At 39.9% G+C, this 23206-nt stretch overlaps 1 protein-coding gene across 3 annotated transcripts in view; it reads left to right on the top strand.

Moving 5' to 3' along the window:
- Positions 1-19750, top strand: part of ANKLE2 (ankyrin repeat and LEM domain containing 2) — a 41141-nt gene extending 21391 nt beyond the window's left edge. The window contains exons 6-14 of one of the 3 annotated variants that reach the window (XR_003567511.1): positions 678-800; positions 2688-2754; positions 4693-4871; positions 5507-5613; positions 12663-12856; positions 14811-15573; positions 16421-16552; positions 17583-18869; positions 19179-19750. Coding sequence is in view for 2 of the 3 variants with exons in the window: in XM_027844155.1 (XP_027699956.1) it covers positions 678-800; positions 2688-2754; positions 4693-4871; positions 5507-5613; positions 12663-12856; positions 14811-15573; positions 16421-16552; positions 17583-17784 (1767 nt within the window). In the remaining variant the exon portion in view is untranslated. Of the gene's footprint in view, positions 1-677; positions 801-2687; positions 2755-4692; positions 4872-5506; positions 5614-12662; positions 12857-14810; positions 15574-16420; positions 16553-17582 lie in introns of all 3 variants that reach the window. The other 2 variants (XM_027844156.1, XM_027844155.1) reach the window with 2 other exon arrangements.
- Positions 19751-23206: the final 3456 nt, after the last annotated feature.

Genomic DNA, 23206 nt, shown 5'->3' with positions numbered 1-23206 from the left:
TGATAAGTACCAGATCAATGGAGAGCTTAGAGTAGGGTAGCTTCACTTGGGAAGGAGGTCTTTAGGAACATAGTACTTTGTTCTTCTTTATAAGACTTAGAAATGAATGAAAGGTCAGGGTCTTACACAAATAAAGCTTTAAATGTGATGGTGATATAACATTCCCCCACAAAACTTCCCAGCAAGAGCGGCATCTTCCGTTTTGTAACTGCAGGGCTCATTCCCCACAAAGTTTGTCTTCATTTCAGTTGATTTCAGCAAGGGATAGGTTATTAAGGCTTATGTTTGCTTTGGGATAATATAAAAAAAATTCCTGTCTGAAGTTTTCTAGTAAAGTTCTCTTGTTGTTGCATCTCTTAAAGGTGGAGGGGATTATTAGCAGGAAAAGAACCATACATGCCAGCAATCTTTTGCACAGTTTTAGACTACTAAACTATATCTCTTCTTTACAGTTATCCATCGGTAAACTTTGTTTCTTGAATTCACACAGTACTTTAGTTTATCAATTGATCAGCTAATATTTATTGAGTAACCATTGTGTTAAATTGCCAGGGGAGAGGCAGCAGCACATGTGTTTTATGGCATTTTAATATTATGTTATTTTATTTTTAAGCAACTCTGTGAGACAGTTAATATGTAAGTGGAAATGCTAAAGTGTGAATTTGCCTTTATTTTAGGGAAATGATACTCCTTTGCATTTTGCTTGCAAATTTGGTAACGCAGACGTGGTCAATGTACTTTCTTCACACCCTGGTGTTATAAAAAATCCTAGAAACAGATATTTACAAACTCCTGAAGATGTAAGTTAATTATTAAATTTAATAATTAGTTGCAATATTATTTATTTGTGAACCTGACCATGAACTGTTTTTGGTATGTGAAACTTTTGCTTATTGGTCCAGTAGCACATACACAAGGCATTTTCCATTCATGGTAATTGATGGCACTGAGGTGCCCATATTCTTATCATATTAGGTTCTGCAAACACTGATTAAGCTCTCCTGTGTTCAGGGTGCTTATCAAGGTGATGTGGGTACAGAAACAAAAAGTAGCCTCTTCTCTCTCTGGCATTCAGTCAGCGTTTATTAAGCACCTACTCTGTGCTAAGGCTGGGGATGCAAAGAAATGGAAAAAACAGTCTCTCCTCTCAGGGAGCTCACTCTCTGATGGGGGAGACAACAAGCAAACAACTCTACACAAACATATCTATGTACAGATCAAATTGTGGGTAATATTGTGTATGTGTGCATTATATATGTGGAATGACTCGTGCTGCTTTGCATCTGCAGCCCTACTTGGTTTCAACTCCATGGGACAACATGTCCCTTCCAGGATGAGCTCATCACTTCTAAACTTTAACAGCATGCTGCTGAATCAACCATCACCCTCCTTAGCCACCTTTCTCCTCTGATTGGAGAGCTGGAAGAGAAGTACCACCCTCCTCCCAGTACCTTTCTTTGTTAAGGGCAGAAACTGGACTCATACCTCACTCCATTTTGCATCTGCTGTTCTGCCTGGTTTTGATTCCAGGGAACAACATACCTCCTCTGGTATCTCTTCCCCCTCCCCCAGATAGCTCCGGAGGAGAAAGTGAGGCTAGTGACTCTGCACAGCCCTCCCTCACTGTAATCCAATTCACTTGCATGTCATGGCATCACCTCCCTGATGTCATGGTCCTCTTCACAAAGGAAGGACCAGCAGCAATGTCTAGTGTCTAAGCATTCTTTTTCAATGGAAATATCTATGCTGTAAGGGAGACTTGTGTCATCTAAAAAAGCCTTGGCCAGAATAAAAGAGGAAGAGAGCAACTCAGATTGCCTTCCAGAAATTGCAGTTTTTTTGGTGACCTTTTCTTCCAGAACCAAAGAACCCCTTTTTTAATACCAGTATTCTGCCAGTGTTGATGTATGGCTGCAAGACATGGAATACAATAGTCTCCAAAGCCTGGAAAACAAATGTCACACAGAGGGCAATAGATAGAGTAGAAAAGTGGGGACCAGCTGCCCCACAGAACAGACTAGACTAAAAAAGTATTAGAGCAGTGTGACTGGAAGCTAGATTGGTCATGTAGTAAGGATGGCATGTGCATGGTCCAAGCGTTCCACCTGTGTCTTCATGGGGTCAGGAGAAAGAGAAGAAAGCCTCTCACCTGTTGGTATCACCCTCTGGCAAACTTCTTCATCACTCCCAAGTCCAGTGCTCTACACACTCTGCAACCTCAGACACTTCCTAGTTGTGTGACCTTGGGCAAGTCACCTCACTGCTGTATATCTCAGTTTCCTCCTTTGTATAATGGGGGTAATAATAGCACTCGGCTCCCAGGGTTATTGTGAGGATCAAGTGAGAAATCATTTTTGTAAAGTGTTTTACAAACCTTAAGGCACTATGTAAACACTAGCAGTGCTGACAGATGCAGGAAAGAGTCTTTCCATATTTGGGTGGGGTTGTGAGAAGGGGAATGAGTAAAGGTTTGAGGAAAAGAGATAGGATTTGGTCTGGGCCTGAAGGATTGGTAAAGATATACTTAGGGAAGACATGTTTGAAAATCCTGAAATAAGTTTCTTTATGTCTATTAACAAAATACAGTGCCAGAATTATCAATCTTTTTTCTTTCCATAGCAATTTCATGGTCCAAAAGAAGAATCAACAGAATTTAAGATATTGTTTATTTCCTTATCTCTCAATAGGTAATTTGTGAAAGAAGTAAAAATAAATCTGCAGAATTGAAGGAGCGAATCAGAGAATATTTAAAAGGTGGGTACTTGAAACATGGAGTAGAAATCAGAGCGTTTGAGGGAACTTGCATCAAGACCCCTGCTTTCAAGCTGGTGAATGCCACAGACAGGAGTCATAGCACGTCAGAGCTAGAAGGAGCTTTGGAGACGATCCAGTGTAACTTCAGTTCACAGGTGGTGAAACTGACTCCTCCAGAAGTTAAGTGGCATCCCCAAGTCCCCCTCTCATCCTTGCCGCCTAGTCCGCTATTCTGATAAGACCATATGATTCCAGACAGACTGTAGAGGTAGGATCGGAAGTTATCTGCACAGGAAGTAGTGTTGGGGAGGAGGGTGGGATCACCCTGGGAAGAGTGCGAGGAAGAGGGCGGTCAGAGACTGCTCCACAGGTCTCTTGCCCTGAAAGGGAAGATTGTTGGGTTATGGGGAGTCATGAAGGAAGAGAGGGTGAGAGACATTGGCATGTTCTAAGGGAAGGCAGGGGAAGAAAACATAAGGAAGGAGATGTTACTATGTAGCATAGCAGTCAAAGAAGATGAGGACTGAAAAAAGGGCCATTGGATTTGATGAAGGTCATTAGTGACCTCTGCCTCTGTTTCTCCAACTGTAAAATAGGGATAATAATAGCATCTTCCCCTCCCAGGGTAGTTGTGAGGATTAGATGAGAAAATATTTGCAAAGTGCTTAGACCAGCTCCTGGCACATAGTAGGTACTTAATAAATGTTTACTTACTGACTGACTTGTTCAGGGTCTTGCAGCTAGTAAATGCTTGAAGCAGGATTTGAACTTGGATCTTTCTGATTCCACATCCAGCCCTTTATCTACCAAGCTCCCTAGATATGAGCTGTGACTTCTCTGGAATTTCACTGATGTGCTGCAAATTGCTTCTCTTTCACATCTCATTAAATGGTTTTATGAGTTAGCTGTGGTCAGAATTTAAACACCCAATGGCGTGGCGATAAGCGTCTTTTGTCTTGTTTGTAGAAAAGACATCGTATACTGACCTGTTGCTGAGTCCATACTTGAAACCCTTCCAGTTTGATAGCGCTTATCCCAGAGCTGGCACTATGCTGGCATGCCCTTCTAGACCTAGGGCTTACCTTGGTGGCCTGAGAAGTCAGCAGAGGACAGCGTAAGGGGAGAATCAGTAAGAGAACACCTCCCCTCCACCCCCCCAAAAAAAACACGGGGTGGGAGGGGGCCACACAGCCCTTATTTAAGATTGTTTTTATTCCTAATGCCTTAGTAGTAACTATGGTTTTTCTTCAGTAACTGCCTGTTCCTTAGATGATACCTGGGCAGCCTTTTTCATAGGTGAACTCTCACCCACAAGTCTAAATTTGCCCAAGTCCTAACTCAGACTTGGGAGGTCATTTGGAATAACAGGAGTCCGGTAAAGGGAGATGTATATCTCAACATAAGACAGTAAAACAAACCACCTTATTGAAGGGAGATATGAAATGAAGGGCAACTGGGAAAATGCGTGGAAGTTGGTCCACTGGGCTTCCAGGCAGAGTTGGGTCCCCTCCTGGGGCCCCAGGGGAAATGGGACACCCTTTTTCCTATACCAGTCAAATCTGGGTTTTTATAGGGTTTTTTTCTGAGTCCAACAGGATCAGATATTGGGGAAAGGGAATGAGGAGCCTGGACCTGGAGACTCATGCTGATTCATGCCAGTTGAGGAGAGGGAAGATACAAGTAAAATGCAAAAAGATTCCAATTGAAAGGGAACAATGAATATGGTTTTAATTCTGTTTGTAATTGCTTTTTAATTAGTCATGAGATCATGAAAATGGAGTTTTGAATTGAGTAGTTTTTATAATGGAAAAATATTTGTTAGATTATATTCATTGCTTATCATATATGATACTCATATATGATAGCTTGAACTAATCAGAAAAGTAGTATAACACTGTATCCTGAATTTTAAGTGAAAATGTACTCTTTTTTCTTCAGGTCATTATTATGTGCCACTCTTGAGGGCAGAAGACAATTCTTCTCCTGTGATTGGTGACATATGGACTTCAGATCAGGCAGACGGGCGTCCTCCCATATCAACACCCCGATTTGGGAGCAGCCCAAAAGATCCTGTTTTGAGTGTGAGAGCTTTTGCAGGGCCATTAAGCCCATCCAAGGTGGGTGATCATGGAAGCATCTTCAAGTAGAGCTTCACTCCTATAGACCAAGCATGTATTTTGATAACTGAGTTACTAGTTTTGTATCTAGTTGGGGAGATCCTGATCCCATGGAAAGCTCTAAAATTTTCTAGATTGTGATTAAAAGTAATGGCTTCATCTCTCTAATTAAGCAGCTAATAGGAGGATGATATTGGGCCACTGGAAATATTTTACTTTGTTCCTCTAGGAATGAGTCACTTGGTTGCTGTGTATTTCTTTCTCTGGGGAAGAGGGATTCTTAGGAAATTATACTTGAGTGACTTGGCTAGGATGATGATGTTAACTAATCAAGGCCAGAGTGAGGTTAAAAATTTAGGAAGAGCCCCTCCCCAGTTAGATCAGGGTCATAATTTGTAGATGTTCCTTAGAACAGCAAGTGTCTTTGTGGGGTTGTATCCTTCTTTCTAGCCAGGGGGATTCATCATGTCCATGTTTAGAACCTGGAATTTTTTACCGTATTGAAATTGATAAATTTTCCCATGCCTACTGAGTCTGTAACATTTTCTGTAGAAAACAGTTGTATTCTTAAGTTTTCTTGGCTTAGTAAACAACAGATAATATTTATCATAATATTTGAATTTTTCTCTTCTTAGGCGGAAGATTTTCGCAGACTTTGGAAGACTCCACCTCGAGAGAGAGCTGACTTCTTTCATAATGTCAGGAAATCTGATCCAGAAAGAGGTGTTGAAAGAGTAGGAAGGTATACAGGGGGCTGTGCTAAAAGTAATTAAGTATGAAAGTTTAGCAGTAATGTTGATAAATGAGTTGTAGCATTTTTTAATTTTATTTTATTTTGGCTAGGCAAATTAAGTGGCTTGCCCAGAGTCACACAGCTAGTGAATGTTATGTGTCTGAGGCCGGATTTGTACTCAGATCCTCCTGACTCCAGAGCTGGTGCTCTATCCACTGTGCTACCTAGCTGCTCCCGTATTTTTTTATTTTAGCAAGAATTACTATAGTCGGGTTAAAGTAATTTGTCATCTGAAGAATTTTGCTTTTTATACTGTGATACAAAATTTTCAGTTATCTTTTCCCTGTTTTTTTAGTTGCATAATAGTGATGGAAGTTTTTGTTATTACTCAGTTATATTCTACTCTTTGTGACCCTATTTGGGGTTTTCTTGGTTAAAATACTGGAGTGGTTTGCCATTTCCTTCTCCAACTCATTTTACAGATGAGGAAACTGAGTTAAATGACTTGCCCAGGGTTACACAGCTAGTAAGTGTCTGAGGCCGGATTTGAACTCCAGAAGATGAGTCTTCCTGACTCCAGGCCTGGTGCTCTATCTACCGTGCCACCTAGCTGTCCTTGATGGAAATTAAGAAGCCTTGAGAATATATTATAATTGAATGTGTGTTCAATTTTGTTAAAAATTTTTATTTTCTTTTAAAATATTAAATTATGATTTTTAAGTTTCATTGGACCCATATTAACTTGTAGTATAAATGTCTTGCAATTCTCTAGAATAAGTTGATTTATTTTGCTGCACAGACCATGATTTGAGTAGGGTGGCTGTTCTGTCTGTCAGTGCAGAGCATCGCTCATGGCTTTTCCTTATTCCGCCATAGAGGATCCACTTAATGTGCTAGAGGTCTGCCTTTGGTTCTTTTCCTATCTTGGGGAGGGTACCCCTGTAATACTTGGGGTATCTCCTCTGTTGTTGTTGCTTTTTGCTACATGACCAGCCCACCTCCTTTTTTGTTTAGACACATACTGGGCAATATTTCATGATGTACTTCATCAACCTTTTAGTACCACAGGTGATTAATTTAACTTTTCTTTTTTTAATTTGAACTTAATAGTCATTAACAATCATGGACATTTCAATGTATAAAGAAAAACAAGAAAATAATTGTTGAGTATCCAACATGTTATGTATAGGTTCTAAAAAAGTTCTATATTTAGATATTATATGCATATATTAAATTATTAAATATTAATATTAAATTAATTAAATATATAAATATTCTATAGGTTCTATATTTATATATTACATTTTAAAAGATAGAAAAAAACAGCTATTGAGTAACTGCTGCCAAAAGGCAGATAGACACAGGAGCTTTGGGAATTGGTAGAACCTTCTGGGTTTCTCTCCCCACCCCCAGCCAGCCCTGCTTTCATCTCAGCCTTCACAGCCTTCATCTAGGGATGTGGCTCCTGTGAAGAGGGACCCGCCTTTCCATCACCTGTTAAACACTGGCCACACATAGTAGTTGAGTCAGCCTTACTGAAGCAACCAGACCCCTGAGGGAGAGACAGGAGGCACCTGATGGGGACACCCCAGAGCCCTGAGCCCACGAGTCCTGGGAAGATCAAAGGGTGAGGTCAGGGCCTTCAGCCATCCTCCTGCAGGAGCCACAGACACAGCTCCTAATGACTCAGAAAGTTCTTGTCGCCAAAGTTCTTGGAACTGTCACATGTTTCAGCATCAGAAATTGATATCATCTTATCAGTGGGGTTGACATTAAAGAGGAGGCATTAACCATCTGCTTTGCTACTGTGCCTTATGGACCATGGAACCTTTCTCTCTGACTTGCAGCTGAAACCTCCATCCATGCGTGATGTTTCCACCATTAGAAGGAAAGCTCCTTAAGAGCAGGGACTGACTGACTTTTCTGTTTGTATCCGCAATGCTTAGCCCAGTGTTTTGCATGAAGTAAGCAGTTAGTAGTTGCTTTCTTCATTCATCAAAAAAATTCTCTATTTGTATCCCCTGCTGTACTTTTTAGTTCTGGGCATTTAAAAAATGATGCTCTTTTTCATACCTAGTATTATTCCCTAACATATCATCCTACCCCCTAAATAGAAGGCTTTTTTTTATATGCATAATCAAAAACACAAAAAAATCAACACATTATCCATGTCTGAGAATGCTTGTTTGATTCTTTACCTATTGTGTCTGTCACCTCTTTGACAAGAAGCAGAAGGTGTGTTTCATCGTTGGTCTTTTGAAGTCTTGATTGATGGCTACATTAGTCAGAGTTCTGAGGTCTTTCTATTTCTAAGGCTATAAACTGCAGAAGTTGCCAGTGTGCATGCGTAGAAGCTGTTTGCTCTTTGGAGGTTGACTGCACCAATAAAGTCTCAGGATTGGACCAAAAGAAAATAGATTACCATGAAAATGGAGACAAATTCTGCTCCATGCTGCATCTTTTAAGTGTTATCAGTGTTCTTGGATCATTTGGCTGATTCTCATGCCAGCCTCTCTGGAAGATTATTTTCTCAGCTGCCCTTTGCTGTTTATGAGGTAATATTGCTCAGGCTTGATTCCTCCTCCTCCTTAATGTTTTGCAAGTGGCTTTGTACTCTTAAGGAGGCTGTATTTTCTAGTTCAGGGTGTTTATGATCTCTTTTGGCCTTGAATTGTAGAGTATTTCCTCTTTTTTAAAAACATTTTAATTAATATTATTTTTCACATCATTATAAAGACAAAAAGAAGAGGAAAATTAGCAAAATCGATCAGTGCATTGAAAAAGGCTGAAAATACATGTAATGTCCTATACTCATGGATCTCCCATCTCTGCAGAGATATCTGCACATCTCTTATCTCTTTTGAGCCATGCTAATTCTTTGTAATTTTACATTGACTTTTTTTTGGTAGTTCTTTCCCTTTTCGTTGCTGTAGTTATGGTGTATATTGTTTTCTTGGCTCTGCTTACTTTACTCTGCATCAGTTTGTATAGCTCTTCACATACTTCTCTGTATTTTTCACATTCGTTATGTCTAAAGCACAGTAATATTCCCTTACATTTGTGTACCACAATTTACTTAGCCACGTGCTATTCACTAGGTATACGTTTTGATTCCAATCCTTTGATGTCACAGAAAGTACTACTAAACTCTTGTAGAGGATATGGAGACTTTCTTCTTATCAGTGGCTTCCTTGGTGGTAGTAGAGTCGGGTCAAAAAGTAGGATGTTGTAGACACCCGATTTACAGAATTCCAGCTTGCTCTTCAATATGGTTGTATGGATTCACAGCTCCCCAAGCAGTGCACCATTGTGCTATCCTCTGACAGCCTGTTCAACATCAATTATTCCCATCTCTTTGCTAGTTTGCGGGGGTATGAAGCAAAGCCTCAAAGTTGTTTTGATTTCTCTTTTAGTAATTTATAACATTCTTTCCTGTGATTTTTAGTAGTATATCTTGACCATTTATTTATTGGGGAATAGACTTGGTCTCTATTATCTGTTGTTTTTAATTACTATTTTCTAATGATTAAGCTTCTCTGTGAAATTTCTTTTACCTCATTTTTTGGAGTTGACTGCAGCAACTTCAGCTTGACCTTTATCATCTCATTCTGTGTCTTCTCATTGATGTATTTTATTCTGTTTGATATTTTCTTTGACAGTTGCCTTATCTAATTAGTCAGCAACCTCATTGCTTATAGAAAGTTTACTGTACAATGAAGTAATTTCTTTCTGTTAAAATATAATCAGTTGCATTTTCATTATGTAGTTTAGTGCTCACTTTTTACTCTCTTCTTAAAGAAAACATTTATGGGGGCAGCTAGGGGGTGCAGTGGATAGAGTACCGGCCCTGAAGTCAGGAGAACCTGCGTTCAAATGTGGCCTCAGACCAAACACTTGACACTTGCTAGCCGTGTGACCCTATGCAAGTCACTTAACCCCAATTGCCTAAAAGTAAAAAAAAAAAAAAAAAAAAAAAGGCAAACATTATGTCTTGATCTTGAACCTTGTTTTCCCACATGGTTTTTGCTATCCTCTCTTTTTGTAATAAAATCATCTTATAGAAATTTTCCCTGACTTTATATTTGGCAGTGAATGTTGGCACAAAGGTACAATTATATTCACAGTGATCTCTGCTTATCGTCATCATGAGCATTGCCAGTTAAGATGACCAAGTGTGCCATGAATTTTTTTTTTTTTGCATTTTGGGTACTCGATGAAACCACCTCCACCAGTTCCATTATTCACCACTCTTGAGTACCTGTGGAGCTATCATTTACCTGCAGTTTAAAAATTTCTCCTTTTTATTGTAACAGTGATCACTTAATTACTAAATTAATGACCTTTTTTCAGTCCTTGTGCTTCTTGACCTCTCTGCAGTCTTAGCAGTTACTTTTAGCAATTACCCTCTTCTGCTGGTTGCTCTTTCTAGGTTTTTGTGATAATATCTCCCTCCCAGTTCTATTTCTCAGTCTCTTTTGCTGAGTCTTTCACCAGGTCATGTCCTGTCTCCCAGGGCTCTGTCCTTGCTTTTCTTTTTCCTTTATAATCTCATGATTAGTGATCAGCTTCCATGGAGTTTAATTATCTCAGATCTCTCTCTCTCTCTCTCTCTCTCTTCATATATATATATATATATATATATATATTCAGTCCCGGTCTCTCTTCTGAGCTCTAGTCCTGCATCACCAGCTGATTATTGGGCATCTTTGAGTAGATGGCCCATAGACATCTCAAACTTAGTGCACACAAATCAGAACTGGTTACCCCTGAGCCCTCTGCTCTTTCCAGTCTTCCTCTGACTGCTCCCAGTCACCCAGATTTAGAACCTCCATGTCATACTTGCACTCACTCCACATCTCTACTGTCACTTTTATTTCCACAACATCTCTCCTACATGTCGAGTTCTGTCCTCAGGCCTGGACAGTTGTCACTTGGTCTCTTTGTCTTGGTTTCTTCCCGCTCTAATCAGTCTTCTGCTCAGCTTGTAAAGAGCACGTCTGAGGAGCACGTAGGTGGCGCAATGGATAGAGTACCGGCCCTGAAGTCAGGAGGACCTGAGTTCAAATCCAGCCTCAGACCAAACACTTGACACTTACTAGCTGTGTGACCCTGGGCAAGTCACTTAACCCCAATTGCCTTTAAAAAAAAAAAAGAGCAGGGGCAGCTAGGTGGTGCAGTGGATAGAGCACCAGCCCTCGATTCAGAAGGACCTGAGTTTAAATCTGGCCTCAGGCACATAACACTTACTAACTGTGTGACCTTGGGCAAGTCACTTAACCCCATTGCCTAGCCAAAAAAAGGAAAGAAAAAAAAAAGCACATCTGACCTGCTCAGGTACTTCCAGCATCAAAAGTAAAATGCTCATTGACTTTTACAGCTCTTCACAACCTGCCTCTTTCCTGCCTTTCTAGACCTTTTATACTTTGCTGCCCTCTGTGTAGTCTATGATGTCACTGTACGGGCTTACTCTCTGTTCTTTACACACAACACTCTGCCTTATTCTGTGCATTTTCACTGGCTAGCTTTCATGCCTACAGTACTTTCCATCTTGAACTTGAGCTAGCTTTTCTGGTGTCCTTTGAGAATCAGCTCAAATCCTACTTTCTGTGAAAGGCCCTTCCTAACCTAGCAGCTCTCCACCCCCCTTGTGGGTGTGTCTTTCTTTGTCTCTCATCCTTTCCTTCCCTGTACTCTGTATGCATCTTGTATATACCTGGCTATTTACCCATTGTCAGCTCCATTCAAGTGTGACCTCCTTGAGGGCAAGGACCCTGTTTTTGCCTTTCTTTGTATCCTTCTTTGTATCCTTAGAACTTAGCACATACAGTGCCTGACATACTAGTAAGCACTTCAGAAATGCAACTGACCTGAGTGCCAACCTGGATCTTTTTAATTCTTTCAGTATTGTGTCACTCCATTTTTCATTGTCCGGAGATTTCATCTTGAGTACTGCTGTCAAATTAATACTTGTTGATGGTTTCTACACCATGTTCGCTGTTTCTTTTTCCTCTCTTCTGCTACTCTGCCCCCTTCTCTGGGAGTGAAGTTGAGAGACCTCACAGGACCAATCACTTCTATATTTTTGTCAGTTTCAGTAGGGTTCTTTAGACAAAAGGTGAGCAGTCTTCTGACAGTTAGCCTTTGTGGGCTCAGCTGGGCTGGTCTTCAGTCAGAAGACAACTATTAGGACCATATATGAAGTCTTTCTAACTTAGTTGAATATTCCAGACTTGCACTCGGCTGGCAGGGCCTTCTGGAACCCAAGGTTCCCTCAGAGAATTGATGACTATTGAGTCATCTGAGTGGCATCCTGGGGCAAGATAATGACTTTTTACAGTGTTTTTCAGTAGGCTTCTCATATACACATATATGGAATACAAATATTTGGAACTTGTTGATTTCTCTGAAAGTAAAAAAATAACAGTTTCAGCTCCTACTCTTTTAAAAATTCAGGCCCACTGAAGAAGTATGTTTTCAGGAACAAGAACAATAGTGGAGTTTGATTATTGGATTAGATTGACAGTCTCATCAAACAAAAATCCCTGAGACTTTTTCTGAGGGATCAACGATAAATGATTTAGAGTGATGTGACAAGTCTTTATTTACTTGTGGGTATGAAAAGTACTCAAGGAAAGGTTCCAATTTTCATTTTCCCAACTTGTAATGGAATAAAGATCTTTTTTTTTCTTAAGATTACATGTATAGTGAAAATAGTAGCCAAACACTGCTTTGTATAACTGTGGGGGAGAGGTTCCTTTATGTAAGTTTTTTCACTATTTAATCTTTTTAACCAAAAAACCTATTCCTTTGATTATTTTGTTCAGGATTTTTCTCCACTAATTTATAGAATTCTTTATTTGTTTATCTCATGTTGTTCCTCTGCTAGACTTGGATGGAAAGAGATTTTATAAATGTTAAGTACAAATACTTGGAGTTCAAATAAAAGATAAAATTACCAGGACTTGAAAAATTGAGGTTACTTGTTCAGTAAGTGTATGCCTTTCACATTAATTTTTTTTAAAGTTTCTTTTGTATGTGTTTTGTTTTATTTATTACAGGGAGTTAGCCCATGAGCTGGGATTTCCATGGGTTGAGTATTGGGAATTTTTGGACTCTTTTGTTGATCTGTCTTCCCAGGAGGGCCTACGAAAACTAGAAGAATACCTTGGTCAACTTGAAATGAGTAAAAGAGGCCATCAGGAAGCGGGAGAAAATGAGACTTGTAACAGACCTAAAACTTCTAATACTTCTGGTAAGAAACAGATGTTTATGGTTTGGGTGCCATTAAAAAAAAATGCTATCCAAATCTCAAACTGCCAAGTATGATACCTTTAATAAGTCAAACATTATGTCTCTGTAGTTTCTATCTCTAGTAATCATTTTTGGCCTTCTTTCACCCCTGCTTCCAAAAGGTCCAAATTTACTTCATATGTAGCTCAGATGTGCTTTTGTATATGATATAGTCAGAATAAAGATTGTGGTCAAAATGAGGTATGAAACTTCCTGCATGACAGGCACCGGTCACAACTAGCAGTACCTCAAACTCTAACCCATAGGGCCTGTCAGGTTCAGCATCTACAGTATGTGCTTTGCAGATAATTTTTACTATTTTTTTCCTTTTATATATTTATTAAATGGTTTGTGTTTTTGCGTGTTTGCTCGTTTGTCCTTTTGCCCATATTCAGGCTCCATTCTTTGTGTCCAGGTTTAATTTGTTATAGAAGTTAAAACCATAGTAGTGGGTTAGGTGTAACTCACCATGTGATATTCAACAATTTATAGGAACCTAGCAGAGGTCATTTCAAGCCTCCTTTTATTTTATGCAGGAGCCCCTACTGTAATATTCCAGACTGTCATAACAGTTTCTCCTTAAACATTTCTTAATGACCACTCTACTCATCATCTCATGAAGAAAACCCCATAGAGAGCCATATTTCTCTCTGTAACTTTCACCCAGTGGTCTTTGTTCTGTCCTCTGGAGACATGCCCAAGAAGACATCTGCGTGGTGCCCTTCAGCTGTTTGAAGAGAATAATCATGACCCCTTATCTGGAATATTACAGAAAAGAGTCAGACTTGCAGGAGCTGGATGGATTTGACAACTTAATATGTTTCCATAGAAAATTGATTCTATGTCCCTTCTAACCATTCTCCAAGCTTCATGTTTATGGATACTACCTAATTTTTTATTTTTTAGGCAATTGGGGTTAAGTGACTTGCCCAGGGTCACACAGCTAGTAAATGTCAAGTGTTTGGTCTGAGGCCGGATTTGAACTCAGGTCCTCCTGACTCCAGGGCTGGTGCTCTCCCCACTGTGCCACCTAGCTACCCCATACCTAATTTTTTAAACATATTATAATGAACCTGTGACCAGAAATCCCACTCCCAGGATGCTCTGGTCATAGGTTCATTATGATATGTTTAAAAAATCAAACCAACTGAAGTAATGACATGAAAGAGCAATTAAAAAAAGAAACCAAAAAGCATCTTTTTAAAAATCACAGTACACGGAGTTCAAATCTGCCCTCAGACACTTGACACTTACTTGCTGTGTGACCCTGGGCAAGTCACTTAACCTACATTGCCTCACCAAAAAAAAAAATCACAGTTACAAATTTGAAAACTATTAAATGTCTAGAAATATGGCTTATATCCATGCTCTTAAAGGCATTTATTTTTCAGTCCTGATAAGAGTATTGTAAAAAGTGTAATGAACAAAGAACAGGAGTTTCCCCCCACCCCTTCCCCCATCACAGATGCACACTATACACACATGAAAATTTTGGAGGGAAAAATGACCTGAAAGAAAGTTAAGACATTAGAATTTTGACAGGTAAAATTTTTATTACTACTGACTGGCAGCTTAGAAATACCTAAGGTTCACAGTGTCATACTTTATTATACAATCTTACATTATGCTTGCTGTTGTATTTCTAGCAAAATGCCTTTGAATGGAAATGTGTGCCAACCATAGGCTTAATTTGTGTTGATTGCTTTTTATCCAAAACTGCTATTTTCATTTTAATCATCAGGCATTTTATATAGCCAAAATGTGTATTTAGGGAAATGAGTGGCAGAAATTAAAATTATCTATCACCTAGCTCATATATGGAGGCTATATTAATGGAAATTATGATTAAAAAAAACTAATGGATATCTGTTAGTCATATGTTTAAAGTGACCCCCTTTACCTTTTACCTTATACAGGCAGGAGTAAAAAATGCAGCAACTCCATCTCTGTGGGAGCATATCTAGATGAAGAAGATGACATGAGCCTAGAAGAAATTAAAAACAGACAAAATGCAGCACGGAATTACTGCCAGCCACTTGTTTCCCAAGAGCCTGCCATCGGTGCTTTTGGAGATTCACCATGTGATATTCTTTCCATGGAACACACATCACACCTACCTGGCAGACAGTATGAGAAGGGGGGTTCTTCCAACAGAAATGGGTTTTGTAGCCCTGTAACTAAAGATAGGATCATCAGCAGGGAAAAGCAGAAGTCACCAAGTGGGGAAGAGTGCTTTCTTTCCCCTGTCTCCAGTTTAATGACAGAATTTGACAAACTAACATTGCAAGACCAAGGAAATAGGTTTTTCGAGAAAACAAACCAAGTTATGGCAAAAATTGATGATGAGAGAATTCTGACTTTAGGAATGAATCAAGTCAAAATTTCCAGAGACCAGGTAGATAAGATTGGTGCACATCAGATAAAGGAAAACTACTTGTTAGAAGAAGATGCTACCATGGCAGGCAAGTCTGGAAATGGCAAAATAAGGACAGGAAAAGGAATGTCACCTCAAATTGAGAGATTGTTTTTGGATTCCAGTGCTCAGGATGGAGGGTCACAGTTATGTGGCCAGGCTCACTTGCAACCTGGCTCTTCTCTCTTATCTTCAGAATCTCCTCCAAGGTTGTTTTCCAAGATTCCACCTCCAAATGAAAGAGCCAGGAAATTCTTTCTTCAAGGGTATGAATTTTGACTACTCAGCACATACAGTGTACACATACCCCAGTCCTTTTGCCAAAGCCCTTTCTGGCCATTTACAGCCTCATACTTGGGTTGTTGTTTTTTTGTTGTTTTTTTTTTTCACTTATATTAATAGGAATTTGATATTCTGAATTACTTTAAGAGCTATCCATCTTTTATATTGGAAAATCATTTTAAGATGTCTTTTCTGTTATCAGGAGGACTTTTGGCTGGGCTGTTTTAACGAACAAATCCCTCTTCCTGTTGATTTCCAGTTTATAATGGCATGGTAGCCAGGGAAGGAAGCACAGCTATAATTTTTAAGTCTTTCCTAAGAATTTCACCTGTGAAGGGAAAGGATAAAGTTTTAAGTTAATCGTAATCACCGAGTGAGCTTGCACTTTTGCAGAATGTCTAGAGTTCATATAAAAATGCATTTAAGGGTCATACTCAATGGGTCAAAGCCCCCAAAAAAGGGTCATGCTGCAACCCCTGATAGATCACCATGACGACTGAAGGGAAACATCCACCCACCCACATTCTTGGCCAGTTGGGTCATCTCTCGTTGGGGTCAGATTAGCTTTGTTGCTGCCTCACACAGGCAGGACTTTCTTGGCCCCTAGTGGCCTTGGCTGTGATCCCTTGTGAGCTGTTTTGGAATGAACATGTGATTGCTTCTTCCTCATGGGAAGAGGCTGTTGGCATGTAGACAGTCAATCTACATGCATACCAATTCTTGAATAAAAAATGCTAAGTCTAGTACTCTTATAGTTAATCTAGTTAGGAAAAAAAAGATTTTGGGGAATGTTTTTGTTGTTTTTTCCATTCGGTTTGTTTTGTATTCTAGGGAAGAGCCAACCAAACTGGATCGGGATGTTTTAGCAGCTATAGAGCGTGTTGACATTGATCCTCAGAAATACCCTGCTATCAACAAATGGAAGAATACTGTTCAGTCCTTTTCTGCTTTAGAAAGGCAAAGGTATTGACACAGATTTAGTGGAAGAACTTGCATCATAGTTCTTTGTAATTGTCTGCTTGAATAATGAGCTTTGCATGAAATCGACACCTGGATATCTAAGGCCTAAATTAGAATTGCAGTGTTTGAAATTGTATTCGGTATTCTAAATAGAGGAGACAGCAAGTTTTGGAGCCAGGAATACTTTATGTGCAAGCCTTCTTTAATGCGGGCTGGTTGTATGACCCTGGAAAAGTCATTTCCCTGGTCTAAAACTATAGTTACAAAGAGATGGTGCCAGCCCGCTTGGGAGAGGAAGACTCCTCTCTGGGCTCCTTCGATCCCAGTGAAATCACAGGACCAGTCCAAGTTTTATCCTAAGGTTGTAAAATATGGTGGGCCTGTAATCTTACTTCTGCGGTGTAAGTGAAGTGTTTTGCATTGGGGGCAGTTGCTGTGCTTTGGTGAGCTGGATGAATAGTGGGATGCATTGAAAAGAGCACTTGTCTAGAGCTTAAGGCCTGGATTCAGAGCTCATTTATTGACTCTCCCTGTATGACCTTGGACAGGTCACTTAATCTCCTTAAAGCCTGAGTTTCCTGATGGATGTAATGTGGGGATTGGCTGGAGACAGTCTCTGTGGTCCCTCCTAGCTCTGGCTCTCGGTCTGATCCACTGTCTCATGGAGGAATGTGGCCGTGAATGCCGAGGAGGCGTTCCCTAGAGATGGGCTGCTCTGTGGGAAGCAGGGTGCCCTGGGATTGGTTCTCAAGGCCACAAACCAGTCCCTGTTTCCTCTCATGCCACACGCTGTCAGGAGCTCCTTTTCTGTTAAGAAGGCATTTCACATCTTCACTTTTGCACACGAACACAGAACTCCTGAACTGCTGATGGTTAGCATTGTTGGTGCTTGGTAGGCTTGTGGGTTTGTCTCCCAGTCGTTTCTGTGATGCACAAAGTCCACAGATGTTTGTTTCTGTGCTACCTTCCCACCATTGACCACAAATTACAAAACATAGTAGTAACATTCCTTTGCTTTTTTTTCCCTCCCTAGCTGGCCAAGCCCTGCATTGAAAGGAAAACTCAAATCGCAGTGTTCGACTTTGGGTTCACCTCGAAGCTCTGTGTGTTCCAGCCCTGGAAAATACGGCAATTCTTCATGTTCACCTAGTTTGGGGAGCCCTGGACGGTACAGCCCAGCATATGCTAACTTGGTATTAAAGTTAGGTCAACCTCCAGAGCCACCCGCCCTGTAGAAGATGAGTCTTTTTTCTGGGGACCCCATTTAATTTTCTTTTATTCTTTTTTTGTTTAAAAGTGGGGAGGCACATGGAAGAAAATTTTGTTGAAATAACACAAAAGAATGTATTCTGATTATTTATTAATCCTCGTTTGAAGAGGACAAATGTACAATTTTTTAAAAAATGCAAATATATATTGTTTATTATCCCAGTTAGATTACTGTTGATTTGTGAGAGTTAGCAAAGTGTTAACTCAGAGAAAAAATTTTAAATAATCCTTTCTGGTAAAGCAGTGACAAATTCAGACTGTCTTAATTAGCAATTCTTAATAAAAATGAGGATCTTTACAACAGAACAATACAATAACCCACTTTACCCTGTGGACAGTTTTAGCTGTTGGGTGAAGTGCGTGATCACCCTGACAAAGAACGGCCCAGGATCTAAGCAGGTGACTCTGAATGTCAGGGAGTCATAGCACTTGGTCAGAGTTAGCCATCCTCTGATTCCTCAACTTGTAACAATTCACTTTTTATTAAATTTCTACTTTATTTTCTCCATAAAAAGGAAAAGTTTGGTAACTTTTGGCTTTGGATTTTTATTACATGATGGAGAGAAACACCTCTCTGGCTAACACCACTTCAAACCGGCTTAAAGAAAATTGTGTTGAGGATGCTGAGCGAAAACCTTTTATATAATTCTTACTTTCTTGTAAACATCAGTGTCTGAGATGCTAATAATTTTGGTTCACTGGGAGCATTAAAAATGTTGACTTGAAGATAAAAACTGGGCTTTTTTACCTGCGAGAACCAATGGAAGTGGTCACATCAAGAACACTAGCAATAACATTATGGCCCTTCTTACTAGCAGGGTTTTTGTAGTCCAGGTTAGTGTGACCCCTTCTTTGGGCCTAAAGAAATTGCCAACTCAGTTCCTTAGGTTGGAAGCGGCCTCAGAATGTTGCAGTGGCAAACATCTCCTGTGCCTTAGCCTTGGGAAGGAGGCCACTGGCGTGTTTGGCAGGTGTGTGCGCTGCCGTGTTATAGGAGGCCAAGAGAGGGCCCCTCTCCCTCGCAGGCAGCTTCTCCTGGCTCAGGCTTCAGGTGAGTGGAAGAAGGATTTGTAGAAATCTCTTTTACAGTTTTAGAGCTGTAGGACTCGAATGGAGCTTTAATAGCCTCTGAGGACTGCTGCTGTGTCACTGACCGAGGCTGTATGTGCAAGGTGGGCCCTCTTCTGAATACCATGGAGGCTGCATATGACCTCCAAAATTGCTCTTCATGTTTTTGTGAGCTTAATAGTGCCTTTTGTTAAAAAACAAACAAAAAATAATTCTTTGACCTTCCTTGTTTTAAAAAGTTGTAAGCTGACATCTTAAGTTTGGGCACTTAAGATGTTTATTTCCTTTGTAGGAGTTTTTAATTGAAATATACACGAGAGGCTGTTACTTCTGCATGATGACTGGAGAAGGATCTAAGTTTTGGAATCAAGCTGTAGATTTTGAAATTGTAAAGATTATTACAGTTATTGTTTAACTCGTTGTGTACAAGATAATTTGGGCAGTGAGTAGGTGGAAGTCATGTGTCCTCTTAAGAGCAGAGCATCATTCTGAATAGGAACGAAATGCTGTTACCGCATTCACGGTGGGGGGGATGTCTCCACCCTGACTCCCTGTTACACTAACCAGTATACTAAGGTGTTTGTATTAACTTTTCTTTTGTACATAAAGATGGAAATAAAAATTACCGTATCTTTTTTTTTTTTGGTCACAGTGCTTTTTAGACAGTTTTCTCTAGATTTAATATGTTCTTTTCTCACATGTTTACACTATGTTCTCTACTGACATTTCAAAAAAAAAAGTTTGCAAAGAGGTTGCTGCAGAGCAAGTTTGGCATGTTGATTCAAGTGTCCTACATTAGAGCACATTCACTGTCATAATGCTTTGTACCCCATAATGAAAATAAATTATTTTTAGTTCATAATATTCTTAATTTTGGACAGGGTACCTTTCTTCACAATATTTTAAGCCTTGTTTTGGAAAGCATTCAAGATACTAAAATGCTGATGAATTAATTTACCATTATTAGTACCTTTATTTTGTAAAATGCTTAAATCTAGCCCAGAAAAGGATGATTCTGGTATCAGCTGAAACATCTTGCCCCCAAATTTTGTTAATGAGTTAGGGAAGAGTTTCATTGTAAAATTGTTTGTGTTTGTGAGGTTATGAAATATGTGATTCATTTGCTGTAAAAATTACTTTTATGTGTACATGGAGCTGAGGTCGGCAGTCCCAAGTCCCCAGTTAACAAAAGAAAAGGTCCTCCATGAAAACTATATTGGGATGCATTAAACTTAATTAGAAAAACACGTTGTGAGCAGTTAATGTTATCATCAGAAATGTAATTTGCTTACCTTTTTTCACGAATTGAAAGATATGCTGAAGTTTCACCATTGCTTTTTTCACTGAAAAATGATCAAGTAGTTAAAGTAAGCTGTTGTAAAAGTGTGATTGGGGGATGTGGGATGGATGAATGACAGGAGCTTGTCGATGACCCTTGAAAGTCACCTGTAAGGACAAAGCAACCTAACCTTTTCCCCCTCCTGTCTAATTTTTGAAACCAACAACTTTTCAGGAAACAATTCACTTCAAAAAGATTGGTCACTGGGAAGGTTCAATACCAGCTGATGGAGTTTTTTAGACTGCAAGCCTAATGAGTAGACAAGTGATTGACAAAAAGGCACTGTAATAATAGAATGGATCAAGAGGCCTGGTGTTGAGAATATAGGAGTTGATAATCCCACAATACACTGCCCTTGTCACACCATACATGGAGTATTGTTAAGTCTAGGCACCACATCTGTGGAAGGATGTTGACAAGCTGATAACTGTCCAGAGGAAGACAAACAAGATGGTGATGGGACTAGAGACCATACCCCATGAGGATCAGTTGAAGGGACTGATAATGTTTACTTTGGAGCAAAACTCTGAGAGGACATGAATGCTAGGTTCCAAATATTTGAGAAGCTGTCATGAAGGAGGAGTTTTGCTTGGCTGTGAAGGGTAGAACTAAAGAACAGGAACTAAGAAGAAAATAGAGGCCCAGTTTAAGACAAAACTTGTTATGTTCATAGAGGTCCAGAAATGGAAGGAATTGCCTTGTTGATGCAGTCAGGTGAAAGGTGGATGGCCTTTATGTTAACATAAATTTTGACTTGAATGGCTTAATTTTAAGGGCCCTTTCAACTTGATATTCTGTGAACTTGCAAAAGCTCTATTTTTGGAGACCTTTGAGGCCTGGGAGGGAGCCCCATTCTGAACCTTAATCCCAAGTAGAATTGAGAGAGCCTTAAAGTGTTTCAGGGTTAGAGAAGATGGTTTCTCAGCTTTGAGAAGGACTTGATTTGTCTTCTTTTAACACCAGATTTTGTAATTCCCTAAAAGGCAAATGCTTATGGGATATCGCACTCCTAATGTAAAGGTAAAGGTCCATAATAATTTTTTCAAATGAGACTGAATCAATATTTCTTAATGTTTTCTTAAACAGGCTTTTAAAAGGTTTATTTTTTTTTTAACAGTGACACAAATGCTACATATTCTGTGTTTGTGCAAATAGGGTCAAGAATAGATAATTCTCTTCTAAAGGGAAAAGAACGCTAGAACACAACCAGTGGCACAGGAACTGTCACAGAATATTAGAGCTGGAAAGCTACTACAGGACATGGATGCTGGCACGGAACACAGGTGGTTGTTGCTGAGGTGACATGGGAGAGCCTCTAATCCAGCCCTCCTTTTATAGATAAGTAGCTTTAAGGCTACCCAGAAAGGGTTACCCAATACCTGTGATCTTTTTGTAAATTGTTTTAAAAATAATTGTTATCTTTATTTATAAGTGGAGAGGCCTGCAAAGGTGATCAAAAATGTAGTTGAAATTCCTTAGGACACAGAACACTCTTTCAAATCATCTAATTGAAACAAAATTTCAAGGAAAAGGACTTTAATTTCACACTAAATTTAACTGCCTATAGCAGTGCTAGATCAATAGCTGTGCCCACCTCCAGCCCTCTGTACTGTCAAGTCGGTGTCTTCAGTCACACCTGGCCTAGAAATAAGTGTTGCAGGTCTTAAACTGAGGTCTTGAGTAGATAGTTGTAGTTGGAAAGGGAATGGGATTTGTTGTTGCAAGTCTGGTCTTCAAATTCTGGATCTGATTCATTGTTCGTGTGACCTCAGGCAAGTCGCTGAACCTCTGATTAGGAGTAAGTACTTAAATTGTTGAATTAAGTTTAATTTCCTACTTGCTAAGATCAGGCAGTTAAGACTAGTAATTGTGTGATTAGTTTATTTCTTTAACCCATCTTGAGTCTCCTCAAAGTCTAACTCAGTTGGTAATGATGGCTTGCACTTAGGGAAAACTTGAGGGCCTACAAAGTGCTTCCCTTCTAACAGCCTGTGAAGCAGGTGGTTTCATTGTTAACATGATGGGAGCTTCTGACTGTACATTTACTCATCGCTCCTATAGAACGAGTAAAGGCCCCTGGGTCCTTATACTTCAAATGGTTGGGCACAAAAAGGCTGTCAGAACCCCTAAACTGTTTCTTCTAGATAGGATAGATAGGATAATTCTTCACGAAGTAGCTGTTTAGGAATTTACCTACATTCCAAGTTTTTTTACTTAAAGAATGAGAAAGCATACTGCTACAGAGATTCCTTAGCTTTGAACCCAGCTGCAGGAGCCGTGCCTAGAGAATACATCTTGGCACAGAACAACACGCCTTCTATGTGGCTGTGTTTATTGCCTGGTCTCATCCTAATACTGCTTCTGAGACATGTCCATGTGGTATTTGGATCTTCCCTGGTTCTTTCTCTTAGGCCCAGGCTGGGGAACCTGCAGCCTCAGGGCCACAGGTCCTGCCCTCTAGATCCTCAAGCCGGGCCCTTTGACTGAATCCAAACTGCACACAATAAATTCCCTTAATAAAAGGATTTGTTATATAAAACTTCCAATTTGCACTTAGGTAAAACTTGAAGGCCTTTCCAACAGCCCTGTGAAGCAGGTGGTTTCATTGTAATACGATGGGAGTCAAAATGCCATACCTAAGGACCTAGAAGGCTACGTGTGGCCTCAAGGCTGTCTTAGTCTCTGCTTTGAGGACACAGTCTGCTCCAGATTTCTCCCTGCCCTCCCTCTTCCCTCAGGTAAGGGAGCTACAAAAGACAAGAATAAAAAGCATTTGGTGCAGCATGGTATATGGGAGGAGCACTGGATTTGGAGTCAGAGAACTTGGGTTTGAGTCTTAGCTCTACCAATTAGTCTGTGTCCTTGGGGAGGGGTCACTTCACTGTTTTGGACAGTAGATTCATCTACATGGCTCAGTGGATAAAGCACTGGACATACAGTCTGGAAGACCTGGGTGGGCTCAAACCTTGCTTCAGACACTA

Source organism: Vombatus ursinus, unplaced genomic scaffold (assembly GCF_900497805.2).
Source record: "Vombatus ursinus unplaced genomic scaffold, bare-nosed wombat genome assembly UNPS02014935.1, whole genome shotgun sequence".
In the NCBI taxonomy this organism is placed as follows: Eukaryota; Metazoa; Chordata; class Mammalia; order Diprotodontia; family Vombatidae; genus Vombatus; species Vombatus ursinus.
Note: the sequence above shows the minus strand (reverse complement) of the source record. Positions and strands in the feature narration are given on the sequence as shown.